This window comes from Vigna umbellata, chromosome 3, assembly GCF_029865625.1.
Source record: "Vigna umbellata cultivar VRB3 chromosome 3, Vumbellata_1.0, whole genome shotgun sequence".
NCBI classification, from domain to species: Eukaryota; Viridiplantae; Streptophyta; class Magnoliopsida; order Fabales; family Fabaceae; genus Vigna; species Vigna umbellata.
Window position 1 is genome coordinate 25606976 of NC_142167.1, and position 16927 is coordinate 25623902.

General features: G+C 42.6%; 1 protein-coding gene and 2 pseudogenes across 1 annotated transcript in view; all 3 read left to right on the forward strand.

The window, feature by feature from the left end:
- The window catches only part of LOC124825576 (Transducin/WD40 repeat-like superfamily protein), a 41071-nt gene that overhangs the window by 10215 nt on the left and 13929 nt on the right, over positions 1–16927 (forward strand). Inside the window, 9 exon segments of the mRNA XM_047298220.2 lie at positions 10497–10605; positions 10690–11058; positions 11222–11277; positions 11556–11802; positions 11890–11945; positions 12339–12579; positions 12671–12834; positions 12947–13077; positions 13155–13256. Of these exon segments, the coding sequence (XP_047154176.2) occupies positions 10497–10605; positions 10690–11058; positions 11222–11277; positions 11556–11802; positions 11890–11945; positions 12339–12579; positions 12671–12834; positions 12947–13077; positions 13155–13256 (1475 nt within the window).
- LOC148202105 (uncharacterized) lies at positions 7774–8348 on the forward strand (annotated as a pseudogene).
- LOC148202106 (uncharacterized) lies at positions 14849–16182 on the forward strand (annotated as a pseudogene).

Consider the following 16927-nt stretch of genomic DNA (forward strand, 5'->3'; position numbering starts at 1 on the left):
TTGTCAATGGACAAGTGTACATTCACATAATTGGTATATATTGAAGGATCAGAAGATGAGCCACCAATAGAAGTGTTTGTAGACGAGGAAGACGCCATAGGGAAGGAGAAACCCTAAAAAAATCAAAGTGCTCCGATTGACGCAACGACCACAGATCCAGAAAGAGGGCGAGGAGGCGATCACGGCGGTGCTGATCGGCGGCGGAAAGCTCCGGCGACGCGCCGGCACGCGCGGCGGCAGCGGCGACTCTTGCGGCGGCGCGTGGAGGCGCGTGAGAGCTCCGTTCGCCGCAATCTTCGTACGACGGTGGTCGCCCGGCCGAGACGATTCCGATGGTGTGGTCGCCGGTCGATTCTGGAACTCCGGCGACGGCGGCGGCAACGGCGACGGCGGCGGCAGCGGCAGCGACAACGACAGTGATGGGGGCCGGAGACCGTGGAGTTGACTGGAACTATTCCTGTGCTCTAGATACCATATGAGAAATAGAGAAGATTGGGAGAGAATATCCCTTGTGTGTGTTGCATACACATAGGGTAATTTATTTATATTGTAAGATATGGGCCAATGCCCTTAATACATAATAGACTAAGCCCAAATAACAGAAACACACATCTTAACATCTAACACCTTATAAGCTTTCATATCAAGATCTGGTGGTGGTGGATTAGACTGTGAAGAACTAGATTGATTGGTGGCTTCCTGTTCTGAGGTGGTATGGTTTACCCATTTTGAGGAGACCCTTTGTTGTTTCCCATGCGCTCGAGAACATTCTTTCTTCCATGGAGTTTGAAGCATGTTTCCTTGGTATGTCCAGATCTTTTACAGTATGAACAATAGTCCCCATGAATACCTTTTTCAAACGTCTTTCCCCCAGCATTTGTTCCCTTATGGACTCCCTTTCCAGTTGTCATGGCAGAGCCTGTGTTGGAGATCCCTCCATTTAGCATGACAGTTCTCCGAGTTTCTTCTCCTCTTACCATAAAAAAAACTTCTAACAGGGATGGTAATTTTTCTCTTCCAAAAATCTGAATCCGGACTGGGTTGTACTCATGATTCAGGCCCTGGAAAAATTTAAAGATTCTTCCCCTTTCAATGAATTCAGCAAGAGTGGCAGCCATCTGTTTTACACATCTTTATTGTTTGGTTCTGATCGAATTCCATCTAAAGACCACTCAGGATTCCGTGATATTCTGATACGGAAAGGGAGCCCTGTTTTGTATTAAATATTTTGTTCCCAATGTCATAGTAAGCAGCAAGGTCCCTTTTTAAAGAAAAAGTACTTTGTAAATCATCCTATATTTCTTTTGCAGAAGAATGAAACATATAATTTCTCCTTATCTCAGGAATCATGGGTTGCCACATCCAAGTCATAATTAATGAATCTTCCTTGTCCCAAATTGAGAAATAAGTGTCGTATGGTCCTGGTCCTCCTCCATCTATGTGTTCAAGTTTTGAACGACCTTTGAGAACCCTTCGAATAAATTGGTTCCATTGTAAGTAATTTTGACCATTCAACCGATCGGTACCTCCTATATTTCGTAGGTCATTAGGTACTCCCAAAGGAATCCTTTTTACTTTAGACATCCCGTAGAACGGAACTAGGAGTCTCCGGTGACCTTTTCCGAGACGACGACGGTGTGTGGGTCACACCGAGAAGAGGAGCAAAACCTTCAAACTCATATCTGCTTAAATATAGGTCAAATGGGTCATCACCGACCCCAGGAACAGACTCAGGAGGCTCTGACGACCCTGTCTGTGGCGGCGGTGGCGAGTGGGTCTCGCCGGAGGTGGGCGCGTGGGCTACACGCGCCGGCGACAGTGGAGGCGCGTGGCGGCGCGTGACGGCTCCTCTCACGGAGCGACTTTTAGCATTGTGATCGTCAGTGTTGGGCGCACCTTTCTGCCTTATGAACGACCCCAACCGGCGACGGTGGTGGTCGGACAGCGGCGGCGGTGCGATTGTTGCAGCGGAACAGAGCCCCAAGATCGGGAGCTCTAACACCAAGTTGAAAATAAGACTGATTTATTATTCGCAATCATGAAAAATACATTCTCATATCCTCTATTTGTAATAATCTAATTCTCTTGAAAAGGAAAATAGGGAAACTAGGAAAACAAAATAAAATAAAAGATTATATATCTATTTCCTCTAATTAGGAAGATTCTAAAGATATTTTCTCTAGTTACAACAGTAGTCATCTTGGCAACAAGAGCTAATGTCTCCTCATAATCAATCCCATACTCTTGTCTATTACCAAGAGCTGCTATTGGAGCTTTATAGTGATCTAAAGAGCCATCAGATCGAAGCTTGACAGAGAAAACCCATTTACTTCCAATAGGTTTGACTGTGGGAGGACAAGACACAATATCCCATGTGTGGTTTTCTTGAAGTGTTTGGATTTCTTCTTGCATTGCCTTTTTCTAACATTCATGTTCCATAGCTTGGGTATAACTAGAAGGAATATAAATAGAAGATAAGGTAGTTGATAAAGAAATAGGTTTAAAAAAACCATACCAATCAGGAGGTTTTGATGATCGAGTGGACCGACGAAGAGGTAGAATAGATAGAACATGATCCAATGCAGGAGGTGGTGGGTCAGGATCAAGTGTTGGAGCATCATCATGAAGGGTACTAGAAGGATGAGGACGACGTCTTTCATACACAAAACTATGCTTGAACCGCTCCAGTGAGGATTCAAAAAAATGTGACATAAGAGATAAAGGTGAAGATGAAGATGCAACATATGAGGAAAAGCAGAAACAGTCATCCCACTTGAGGTCCCTTTAGAATAATCTTCTCTGACACTTGATCTCGTACAATACAACCAAAACGAGAAAAGTGGACATTATAATCATGAGCAACTAATTGGCCAACAAATATAAGGTTTGTGGAAAGGCTAGGAGACACAAAAACATTAGGCAAGGAAGGGGAAATATCACCAATAACACTAATATGTAAGGAGGTGCCATCAACTATTTGAATTTGATGATTGCCATCATAAGTTTTCACAGTGGTTAGAGACACATCAGAATTTGTCATGTGATTAAAGGCTCTAGAATCAAGGTACCATGGTTGAAAAGAAACGAAAGTATTACCTGAAAGACCAAAAGGCAGAAAAAACTGACATAATCATCTGTTGTACCATTTCTAGAGTAAGAGTGTTTGCAGAAGGTGTAGGAACAAAAGCTGGAGCGATAATGTAGTAGAACTCGAAGCACTAGCAGTGGCATGATAAACAGTGTGTTGCTTCTTTTTAAGGCGAGTGGGACAAGTTGTGATGACATGCCGTTGTTGCCTGCAATAGTTACAAAATTTTTGTGGACAATCCTTTGCAAGATGACCAAATCCTTTACAAATGTAACATTGGACAAAACACATATCTCTAGTCTTATTCTTTCCTTGTGTGGTATAGACCACAACAACAGGAGCAGTAGAATTGATATGTTGTTCCATCGCTACATGCATTGTGATTCGTTGTTCCTCTCGGAGAAGCTCACTCAAGCAAGCATCCAAATGAGGTACATGGTCACGGTTCATCAGATTGGAACAAGTAGCTTCAAAGTCAGATTGTAGCTTCGTCAAAAATTGATCTCGCTTGCTAGTCTCGTGCATGGTTTGAATAAAAACTAGGGCTTCACTAGAAATACCCACATAAATAATATTTGAATATTCAACCCAAAGATTCTGAAAACCATAATAATATTCCTCAATTGATAGATTCCCTTACGTGAAATTGGCCATCTCGTACTCCAACTGAAACCTTCGGGCGGCATTGGCTTCATGATAAACCTTTTTCAAATAATCCCACATGTCTTAGCAGTGTTATAAGCCCTAAGATTAAGAATAAATTGTGGCTCAACTGAGCTAAGAATCCAGGACATGATTTGGGCATCTTTGCTTTCCCATTTTGCCAAATCCACTGCACCGATAAGTGCTGGAACTCGACCATCAATAGGGCCCCATAATTCTTTTACTTTGACAAAGAGCTTAAATTGAAATTCCCAAACAACATAATTTTTGTCATTAAAACGAAAAAGGTATGATCCAAATTTATCATAAGACATGATGAAAGAATAGAGAACCCAAGAGGTGTTTACTCCAACCCCAAGATACTCACAAGAAACAACACTAGAACCCAAGAAAAGACCACGACTCAAACGTGTTTACTCCAACCCCAAGATACCCACAACAAACAAAACTAGAATCCAACCATGGTTCAGAAACCAGACTTTGATACCATGTCAAAATATCAAGACAAGAGAGAGCATATGAGAGATTTCTTTGCTTAGAATTGTTTAATTGTATTATGCAACTCTCTTTTCTTTTCTTAAATAGACAACATAGAATGTTTTTACATTAATATTGGAGATTACAAGAGATATTGATAGGATATAAGATAGGGCGGTGGAACAGTTGGAGAAGGCGGGCAAGGGGCCTATAAATGTAAACCTTTTGTAATTCTGTAAGGGAGTTAGTCAATTGTATACTTTATACATACCGGTTTCGAACCTGGTGAGAGGGGTTAGGCCCTCGAGTTACACTTGGTACTCAGTGATTGTTATTGTGAATAACATACCCATTGTTTGATTCTTTCTGTCTTGTGTGAGTGTGATAGGTTCTTTTAATCAAGAACCTAAGAATAACACTAGAAACACCACACAGGACAAGTTTTCTGAATTATACAGCCTCCTTTTATTGCCAAAGAATCAAGAAGAATGGTGAATACAAGATACTCAGAGAGCTTAACCTCTCCCAAAGAACTACACGAGTTCCTGCACAATCAATAAGACTCCAAAACTGCCCTCTCTCACCAACCAACCCACCCCTTTTATACTGACTTACCTAACTGCCAGGCAGTTAGGCTGGGTAATGTTTCTTCTTCTACTAGATACAATTAGTTCCCTAACAATACTCCCCTTCCCCAACAACCTTGTCCCCAAGGTTGAAAAACTGCTCTCTCATTTTTTTTTTTTTTTTTTTTTTTTATCGCCCCATCTTCCAACGGAGGCACCCTCTTCTCACCCACAGCCTTCTTTAGTTGGGGAACATGAAATATTGAGTGTATTCTTGCTGTCTCGGTTAATTGTAAATGAAAATCTACTTTCCCCACATGCTGTAACCGTGCAGGGAGCTTCAGTCAATTCACCCATCACGTCACCTCCTGTCCCCTGCTCCACTACGCACATTTCCCAAACCCGAAAAACGTGGTAGTGCGCCTGCAACACGGTTTCCAATTCTGCTTTCTGCCCCTCCGTCAAATCCACTTGCCCCTCACCGTCCACCTCTTTCTCCACTTGGCCCATATCCCAAGCTATGACCCATGACTCAGCTGTCAATTTTAATAAAGATTGAGGTTCCACCAGCTGTCGGGCTAACGCTGGGTCTCCTTGTATCTTCACCTTCTTACCTTCCACGATATACCCCATTGTCATTTCCTTCCAATTTATCATCACCTCCCCCAGTTTAGCTAGCCATTCAACCCCCAATATGATGTCTACTCCGCCCAGTTCGAATAAATGGAGCCTCTCCTCAACCACGGCCTCCGCCAATCTGATCTCTACCTGCTCACAACACCCTCTCGTCTCTTTCCGCTGTCCATCCCCCAAACTCACCTGATAAGGGGGCGTATCATTTATGGGTAACTTCAGCTCTTCCGCCAGTCTCCGACTAATAAAGTTGTGGCTGGCCCCGCTGTCGATGAGGACTAGCACCTCCCTGTGCCCAATCTTCCCCCTCAATTTCATCATCTTCGGTTGGGTTAACCCTTCGACGGAACACGCCGATAGCTCCATAGGTTTTGAATTTTGATCTATCCCTTCTTCCGCTTCGTCATCCTCATCCTCCGCCAACAGCAAAACTCGCAGACTCTTCTCCGAGCATCGGTGGCCAGGAGCAAAGGGGCCTCCGCACCGGAAACAACGACCCTCTTCTCTCCTTTTAAGAAATTCCGAATACGGTAAGTTTCGCACCGTCCGTCCCCGATTATCGGCGCCTCCGGTCACACTCCCTATCGAGCTGCTCGCCGGCATCGCTCCCTCTCTCCTAGCTGATCCATTGTCTTCCGTTCTCCCTGTCCGGTTTGTGGACTGGCGTTCGGTTTCGCCACGTACTACCGAACCTACCATGCGCGACCCCGATGGGTTAATTTTCATCCCGTTCCAGCCCCCTCCTTTCGCCCTCATTATCGCATCTTCTACGTCCCGCGCGATCCTGATCGCAACCATGAATTCTTGAGGATCTTGAATGCGGACTTGTCCCCTGATGTCTTCTCGCAGTCCAGCGAGAAAAAACCCCATCACCAGCTCCTCCGATAACCCCCGAGTCTGACCTATTAATATTTCAAAGCTCCGGACGTACTCCTCCACTGATCCCTCTTGCCGCATTGTCGCAAGCTGTTCAAACACCGATCCTCTGGATCCCCCTCCAAACCGATTCACTAACGCCATTTTAAGGGCCGTCCAAGAACGAATCTTGGCTTTTTCCTTCCAAACATTAAACCAGTAACTCGCGCTCCCCTCCATGCTAATGTAAGCGAGTTCCACTTTGTCCTCCTCAGCCACTTTTTGGATTTCGAAAAATCTTTCGGCTCGATTAATCCAGATGTATGGGTCTCCGCCTTCAAAGGATGGCAATTCCACTTTCTTCCTCCAGTTGTGCGATATTCCCCCAGTATCGCCTCTCCCCTGATTATCATTCACTGAACTGCTGCTTCCCTCAGAACCACCCCCTTGATGGTTTGCACCCCCTTGATGGTTTGCACCCCCACTCATCAACCTCATCATTTGTTGCAAATCGCGTCTGATTGCCGCGGTCTCCTCTTTAATTCCCTCCACTGTGATCTCCAAGTTATCCAGTCTTCCCTCCGTCTCGCTACCCATCACTGGTTCTCCTCCTATCGGATCCGGCAGGTCGGACCAAATGATAGGTTCTTTTAATCAAGAACCTAAGAATAACACTAGAAACACCACACAGGACAAGTTTTCTGAATTATACAGCCTCCTTTTATTGCCAAAGAATCAAGAAGAATGGTGAATACAAGATACTCAGAGAGCTTAACCTCTCCCAAAGAACTACACGAGTTCCTGCACAATCAATAAGACTCCAAAACTGCCCTCTCTCACCAACCAACCCACCCCTTTTATACTGACTTACCTAACTGCCAGGCAGTTAGGCTGGGTAATGTTTCTTCTTCTACTAGATACAATTAGTTCCCTAACAGAGTGCATATCAGTTTTGAGGGTGACTGTTAGGTTCTTACACTAAAGATTCCTAACAAATTGGTTCGACCTGCCGGATTGAGACGCCGTCGGAATTGTGTGAAGGCGCAGACAGAGGAGCTGCGACCAGATTATGCAGCAATATGCCAAGATTATGCTGCAATACGCCAAGATTATGCTGCAATACGCTAAGATTTGCAAGAAATCATAAGGATGTTGGGTGGTCGAGGCCACAACCAGGACAACCAACATTGGGACCGGCGAAAGGAAGAGGAAGGGGAGAGAGGGGATGAACACCATGAAGTGCAACCGAGCGGGGAGAGGAGAGTAGATTTACCCATTTTCGAAGGGTTTGATGCGATGGGGTGGATTGCTAGGGCGGAGACAGTTTTTGAGACCCAGGGGGTGAAAGAGGAAGGAAAAGTGCGCCAGGCATACAGTAGCATGGAGGGAAGTGCTGGGTATTGGGTCCGGGACTGGAAAATTAAAGCCAAGAATCCTTCTTGGGACGGACTGAAGGAAGCTATGGTGGTGTGATTTGGAGGGCAAAAAGAAATGAAGATTTACGATGATGACATCATCGACGCTTCAAGTTCGGCTGGTGCGTCATTGCACGCGCTCCCCAGAGGCTCCAGATTGGAGCATCATCAAGTCGCTCATTCTGGTGAATGAAATCGCAGCGGTGGAAGCCGACTGTTCTGTCGCGCTCTCCTCCTCCCAGCAGTGGAACATCATCACCCAAAACTGCATGGCCTTGGACGTGCAGCGCGACCTCACGCAGTGCCACCGCAAGTGGCATGCGTTGCTCTCTGACTACGACCGCTTCAAGAGAACAACCACCGCTGGAGGCAAATTGTCGCCGAATGGCGATTACGAATTGAATTTCGATTACGAATTGTTTGAGGCAGTTGAACGCATTGTGAGGGCACGTGAGGAGTGGGGCATGGCTGATCCCGAGAGCGATACTGAAGAAGGGAATGATGTGCGTGACACCACTGTGGAAATTGGGTCCAAAAGAAAAGGGCAACGGAGTAAGTTCAGACACCGCTTTCAAAAGCCCAAACTTGAACAAAGGCACGAGGACAACCATGAAGAAGAGCGTGAGGAAAAACCATTCTATTCGTGGGTGAAAAAAGAAAGTGGTGAGTGTTGAAGAGAATAATAATAAAAGTAGCGTTGAAGGGGTTGCAGAGCAAGCGATGAGTGGTGTTGAAACAGTGAAAGTGGTGGATGTGGCCACCGAGAACCAAGAGGAGCAAAGGGGGCTTGCAGTTCATGTTACACCTGCAGAGGGGAGAGAGCTGCTTGAAGTTTTGAAAGACATTGAAGACCATTTTCTCACGGCTTATGATGCTGGAAAAGAGGTGATCATACTGCTGGAAGTTAATAGAATCCGGGAAGATTGGAAGATAGTGGAGGAGGAATTGCCACCATCCAAGCCTCCAAACCTGAAGTTGAAGGTAGTAGCCAGCGGGTTCTCTTACTATGATAAGACCACATCACAATGCAATGGGTTCAAGTTTCATTGTTCCAACCTTGAGGACAAGGTTGTTTTGCAGCGGTGTGTAATGATAGGATATAAGATAGGGCGGTGGAACAGTTGGAGAAGGCGGGCAAGGGGCCTATAAATGTAAACCTTTTGTAATTCTGTAAGGGAGTTAGTCAATTGTATACTTTGTACATACCGGTTTCGAACCCGGTGAGAGGGGTTAGGCCCTTGAGTTACACTTGATACTCAGTGATTGTTACTGTGAATAACATACCCATTGTTTGATTCTTTCTGTCTTGTGTGAGTGCATATCAGTGGTGAGGGTGACTGTCAGGTTCTTACACTAAAGATTCCTAACAAATATGCAATAAAGGGAAGGATTATAGGAGATTTCGTATTTATAGGGAGTAAATGCAAATAAATCCTAATAGCAATCTATTAAAGGTAGAAAATAATAATATAAGAAAGACTAGTAAAGACATAGTCAAATACTTAAAAATACTCACCAAGGGGTTGAACAACAACAACTTGGAGAAAATTATATCCAAGTGGAAATGAAAAACACATGTTCACTAGCTCGAGGAGAAGTGTGGAGATATTTTTTGAAATTTCAGATTTTATTTTGTTCGGATATTTCAGGAAGTTCCATATTTTATTACTGGCTTACTAATCCCATAAACTTAGGGATTTGTTTCCTAGAATGTAGTCTGTGCTTGTTTCCTAAATTAACCAATCAATTTATGTGTTTGTATCTGTTAGATATATTATATCTTTTATCTTTTAGTTAGTTTGTTATTATTTCTCATTTGTATTTTGGGCTTAGCCCATATTTCTTCTATTATAAATAGAGAACCCTATGTGTGTATTTTACACAAGGGAGATTAATCCAAATATAGTTTTTCACTATATTCAACATGGTATCAGAGCAGGTTCTCTGATCTTCTTCTGGTGTCTCTGCTGTCTGCCGGCGGCTGGCCGCCATGGCCGCCGGCAGCCCCTAAAATTTCAGTGGGCAACCCTTCTCTCTTTCTTTTTCTCTTAAATCTGTGCCACAGTCAGCACCGTGCAGTCAGATCTCTCCACCGTCGCCGCCGCTTCTTTCCGGCCAGTCCGTCGCCGCCTCCGGCCACCGCCGCCGCCGCCGCCGGAGTTCCAGAATCGACCGGCGACCACACCATCGGAATCGTCTCGACCGGGCGACCACCGTGGTATGAAGATCGCGGCGAACGGACCTCTCACGCACCTCCACGCGCCGCCGCAAGAGTCACCGCTGCCGCTGCTAACTCCGGCCACCGTCGCCGTCGCCGCCACCACCGCCGGCCACCGTCACAGTTTCGATGGGTGACCTGCGGATCTCGAACGTCTCTTCGAGCGACGACCAACCACGCTGGTTTCGAGAGCCGCTTCTCAGTCACGTGCTGCCACGCAGCGCTTCTTTCATAGATATGATGTTTTATATTTGAACATAAGCATATGAAAGAGGCTAGGTATTGGTGTGTTTTGCATCTAAATGATTCAATGTGTTTGAATTGGTTATACGTAAGGCTAGCTAGTGGGTCAAAGCTGGAATTCTTACACAATAACTTAGTAACCATTATGATTAGAAGTTTACAGAAATTGATGTATTACAATAAAAAATATGCTTTTCGTGGTTATATCTTTCTTTAAAGGAGCTTTATTAATGCATTATTGGAGCGTTCCTCATTCAATACTAGTGTGGATATGGAAAATTTTGGAAATAACTGAATGACACATAATGGCTTCATTGTCTACACTTTATGTTTTGCAGGCAGGAAACCAGTCATCAGTACTAGTGTGGGATTCTTTTACTTTATCTGTTGTCTCTGAATTGAAAGGCCATATATATGGAGCTACATGCATCTGTTTCTCACCGAATGGTTGGTATACTTTACAGTCCATATGCTTGCTTTTAATTTTATGTAATCACTGCTTCTTACTCATTATGTAGTATTCTGTCCAAGGTAAACATCTGGTGTCTGTTGGAGGATATATTTACCTTTGGAACTGGCGGAGTGGTGAGCTGATAACAAAGCTTCAAGCAACTTCTTGTTCTACAATTTCAAGTATTAGCTTCTCATCAGATGCAAAATTTTTTGTAACTTCTGGGAAGAAGCACCTGAAATTCTGGTTACTTGGATCTTCTAGAAAGACTCAACTATATGAAGGGATGAGAAAGAGTACATCATTAGCAATACATGAAAAGCCTACCAATCTTTCTATTCATAAAGCAAGCTCTGTTACATCTATCAGTTCTGTGTGGTGTTGTAATGGCTATGATAATTGTAAAAAAGCTGGTGATTGCTTTCCCATATATACATTGACTGATTCAGGTTAGATTCAGTTCAGAGAGTCTCAGTTTGAATTTGTTTTTTGTTAAGATTTTAAGGCATTCGTGTTTCTTGGATTTCCATGATGAGTATGATCTTAGTACAATTTCATTTCTTTCTGTTTTACTGGCATTTTGCGCCTTATTTGTTTTCTTTCTGTTTGCAGGCATTTTATACCTTATTAATTCTGGGATGTCGGTTGAAAAGTCTGTGACCTTGAAAGTATGTCCATGTCTTCTCATTTTTGTAATATGTCTTTAGCATACCAAAGGTTATGTTTTAACAGATTTGTAGAGACTTAAAACTACATGTAGTAGTAAATGATGATATAAGTACAAGACTTAACATTCTTATGTTGTTTGTACTTTCTAAGATGATCATGCCATCACGAACTGTATTAGTTTAAAGTTAATTATAGTTGCTACTAGTTTGAGGATTTATTATGGTGTTAGACTGTTAGTTCCTTGAAATTTTCATTATTCCCAAATTCTCATTTTCAGGTTCGAAAAGCTTTTGCATTATCAACATCAGCAAAGCTAATTGCGTGTGCATGCAATAATGGAACAGTCCAATTATTCACCCCCATCTCTCTAGAATACGTGGGTAGTATATTGTATTCAAAGAAAAAAAAGTTACTTAAAGGAAGCAATTTAGTTAGTCACACTATAGTTCCAGAGCAGGCTTCTGAACAGTTACTTGCCCTGCCTGATGCAATTGCCTGTCAGTTTTCGGCCTTAGAAAAGATTGGTGATTGCTAAATCTTCTACTTGTTTTTCTAATTCTATTTAACATAATCTTGTGTTGTGCACTGATGTATTTATGTTTTCTATATAGTTGTTGTTTACGGAGATCATAGTCTCTACATCTATGACATCCATGATGTGAATCAGGTAGATGTTTTTGTAATATGTTTGTTATTATGACTTTTCAATAGTATATTTAACATGTTCAATGTTTTGATAGTTTTTACTAGAAATTAGGGATGCAATTACCATAGTTTAGGGTTTAATTTATTCGTATGTATTATGAATGATTCTATTGTGCCCTACTATGTGATTATAAACAACTCTTGTGTACAACACACAACAATCCTTCTACAATAGTTTTTGATTTATTATAAATTGGTTATAATTCATATTAGATTAATTAAGCTCATGCTACTCAACTCTTTTTTTGTAAGTTACTGTATGATGCAGCAAGCTTTATTCCCCATATTTTTTTGGCCACAAGGTGTTGACAAATCTGCAATGGTTAATGGGAAACAAATTGTCATTATTTTCCAGGTCACAAAGTGTTATGTGCTTGTTTCACATTCCTCATGCATATGGGATATCAAGAATCTATGTTGTGAAAACATGCATGATCCATCTCTTGCATGCACTGCTAGAGGTTGTCTGGGGGGGATTTCTTTTGCAACTTGTTCTACTGATGGTACAATCAGGATCTGGGATATTGCTTTGCAATCTGATTTTTCAAATGATGCTGAAGATTTGAAGACTGAACTATTGAGTTCTTCATTTTTAGGTAACTTGATTGTTAGAAAAAATTCTCAATTATCTCCTCTTTTAAGTTATTTAGTTCTCACAAGTTGTGCTCTTCTTGTCTATTGCTACAGTAACTGCTGGGACATTTGAACGTGATGCAGTTAAGGTACATGTTACAAATGGAGAGTTTCGGTCACTTGCTGTTAGTTCAGATGGAAATTATCTCGCTGCTGGTGATTCCAAAGGGAACATTCATATATACAACCTTCAAACATCGGATTACACATGTTTCCAGGTGAGCTCAGGCACCTGCTTTTTTTTTTTTTTTAGAAATTATTGTGCTGTAAAACCATATTTGAAGCTTCACAACATTTATATGGTCATTTATATCCTTCACAATATTTCAGGGTGCTCATGATGGGGAGATTCTTACATTAAGCTTCACCTTGTCCACCCAAGATAAGGAAATTGTGAAAAACAATTATTTTCTTGCTTCAGGGGGACGAGATTGTATGATCCATCTCTATGATGTGAAAAGGTGTGTTTCTGCAATTTGTAAGGATAACCTAGTTGGTTGTTTATACATTTCAATAACTTTTTGATTGTATGTCGCAGAAATTTTGATCTTATTGACAGCATTGATGACCATTCGGCTGCAGTGACTTCTATCAAAATTAGCAGCAATGGTTGCAGGATCCTCAGTTGTAGTGCTGACAGGTATGCTAGTAGGTTTTGCATCACACTATCTGTTACGTTACCGAGTACGAGACATAATTAATCACGATCACAGTAGACAGAAAAGATAATGAAAGAAATAGAATTCTGTAAACAAAGGATAGTTGGGGGCATAACCTCCCTTACTAAACAAGGATAGATGGGAGCATAACCTCCCTCACAAGACTCTTCCAGCTACCTTGGGCTTAGTCCCCGACGAACTAGGTTGTTGTGCATTTGCCATCTTCTTCTTGGGACACACATGAGCAAAGTGCCCCGGTTTGTCACACACAAAGCATTTCTTCTCTTTAGTCTTCACTCCAGAGAGTTTAGGGCAGTCCCTCTTGTAGTGAGCACCGCCACATTCATAACACGTTACTGATGCAGGTACAAGTGGTTGGGGTCACTGATAGGGTTTCTTGCCTTGTTTCCCTCCAACAGATTTGTTCTTCTGAGTCCTGTCGACTCGACTTTGGTTCCGATCCATCTCCAGAATCTCCGCCTTCTTTGTCTTCTCGAATAAGGATGGAAACTTCTTAATCTCCAGAGGAACAATCATCCTCCTCAAGTCATACCTTAGACCTTGCTCGAACCTTTGACACTTCCAATCCTCTGTCATACCCTGACTATAAAAGAAGATTAAGTACTCGAACTTGTTGATGTATTCCTACACAGACATCCCACCTTGACGCAAAGCGAGAAACTCCTTTTCTCTCTCGACTTTAGCACTAGCTGGAAAGTATTTCTCCAAGAACTTAACTTTGAAACTGCTCCACGTGATCTCCTCACCATCAGATTCCATCAGCATCTGCGTGTCGTCCCACCAGTACTCGGCTTCTTCCACAAGCAAGAAAAGCGCATAGTCCAGCTTTAACTCTTCCGTGCATCTGATCACACGAAAGATTTTCTCGATCACTTTGATCCAAGCCTTCGCCTCTTCTGAGCGAGTTCTCCCGTTGAATCTTGACGGGTTATGCCTCAGAATGTCATTCATCGTTGAATGAGTCCTCGGTTCATGAGCGGTATGTTGTCGCTCCATTGCATTGATCATCCAATCAACAACACGATTAAATTCATCAGACGAGGGGGTTCGACTTTGGGTGCTAGGTTCACAGGCCATGATCTATCTCACATGTCACAGGAAAATTTAGCAACCATAACTACAAGCATCTAAAAGCTTTTGCACAGTCAACACAAACAAATCACAATTTCACACCATAGACATAAACGAATTCACTTCCCAAACCCAAAAATATTTTCAAAAATCATTGAGGATTTTGCAAAAGTAACCGCTCTGATACCACAGGTGTCACGCCCAGATATTTTATCCTGAGAGGGTGACACTGTGTTTAATTATTATTATTTTTTGGTTTAAACCCTCGGATGGTCCTCATATTTGTATGGGAATCTCAGTTGGGTCCTCATATTTGAAACTGTTTCAATTGGGTCATAATATTTGTAAACTTGAGCCAATTTTACCCTATCCGTTAAGTTGTCCCAAACGTTGTTAACTTGAGCTGAGCTGTAACTTTTTTTTATGGTGTGACATTATACATTAAATTGAATGAGTGATGTGTTTTAGAATCATTAAATCGATGTGGTGGCGGTGTTTCTTCTTCCCTCCAACCACTGATCACCTTTCACCTCTTCCGCTCGTTCGCCCAAGCTGCTTCCTTCCCACTCCCACCCTCAAACCCCCACTCCCACCCTCAAATCCGCACTCCCTAGACACACACCCTTTCTCCTCCACCGACAGAGGGCCTCATTTCCATCGTCGCTTACACTCTCCCGTTCTTCAACTCCTTCCAGTACGGTCGTTACCTCTTGGCGTAGTACCCTAAGCTCGTCGTCCTCTTCGATCCAATCGTCCCCTTCCTCGCCTTCTACAGATCCATCCCCTACTTCCTTTGTCGCCTTCTACCGCGGTGTCGTGCGAAACCCTACCTTCCCCTGCTACGTCAGGTTCAAGTCATGTAAGTCGTCACCCTCGACATTCTCCTCGTTTTCCTCACCTCATCACGCGAATCTTCTCCCCTAGTCGTGGCCCTCTCATGATTTGGTCCAGCAACGCAATTTTCGTCTTCAGCATTCTTTGCTTCCTCTATGGCGTCGCTTCGTGTGTCTTGGAACGCACGCTGCTTCCAAGCAAATATGATTTTATTTGGGCTTTTGCATTTTTTTTTCTGTTTTCTTCCCTGTATTCAATCTCCTATCGAATCTTTCTGCATTTTTGATTCATGTATAGAAAGGTACCCTCATCTCTATGGAAGTGATGGAAGGGTGTACTCTTGCTTGGCAGAACTTGGGGTAAGATTAACACATGAACCAGGTTTTCACCAAGTAACAAAAATTTGAACTTTTGGTCGGCCTTATCAGTGCATAGTGAATGATTATGATTTGATTTTAACTAGAATATACAAACAGTACAAAGGTTGGTAGATGAATTAATCTGTTAACTTTTTTGATTGTGAAACTGGATCAGGTAGATTTGAAGGGAAATACCTTTGGTTTATGTTGTAAATGTTGATTCCAGAGGATGCTACAACAAGCAATTTTCTATGACAGACAATTTTCATGGATAGTTGCAGTTTCATGGGGCTATGCTGTTCAGGTTTTCCCAAACCATATGCTTTTGCCAGATGTTCTAAAGGTGCAAGAGACATTCAAGCAGTGGAAGAAGGGAAGTATGTTGGCAAAAACATACACTTTCAACACAAGACAACTTCACAACGACCCTTGTAAAAGATCCACCGTTTTCTTTCTAGACACTGTCTCATCTTCCAAGGATGGCACCATAAGCAGTTACAAGAAGTCTTTTCAGAATTGCTCAAACGATGCCGTGTCACCGAACAAACTGGAAGTGATCAAAGTTTTAGGAACATGGCTTGACATTGCTAACAGTCCTCACAAACTTTTCTGTTGTGTTTAGTTGCTTGCTCCAAGAAGGCATTGTTGTGATGTGTTGCCCTCTATTGCCAAGGACAAAATGGAAATTGCAATCACGGAATGCAAAGATCAGGAGTTGGTTTACGAATGAAGATAGATGAGATTACAAGAGTAGATTAATTAGAAGCTTTTGCCCAACATTTTGTATCTCCAGTGTAAAAAATATGATTGTGACCTAAAATTATCACCACTTTCTGCAACAGTTGTAACTTGCAAACTTCGGTTGAATCCTTCATTTCTCTGCTCTCTTTTTTTTTGGCCTTCTCAGTCTTTTACAATACTGTCTTTGGACAGACACTCACGCAGGAGAAGAGGAGTTCGACAAATGCGCCCCGACGGCGGCGTTTTTTAGTTTGAGAGGGAGAAAGGGTGTGTCTGGGGAGTGAGGGTGGGAGTGGGAAGGAAGCAGCTTGGGCGGAGGAGCAAAAGAGGTGAAAGGTGATTAGTGGTTGGAGGGAAGAAGAAGCACCGCCGCCACGTGGATTTGATGATTCTAAAACACAACACCCATTCAATTTAATGCACAATGCCACGCCATAAGAAAAGAAAATATAGCTCTGCTCAAGTTAACGACGTCTGGGACAACTTAACGGATAGGATAAAATTGGCTCAATTTTACAAATATTATGATCCAATTGAGACAGTTTCAAATATGAGGACCCAACTAAGATTTCCATACAAATATGAGGACCATCCGAGGGTTTAAACCTTATTTTTTAAACACAAAC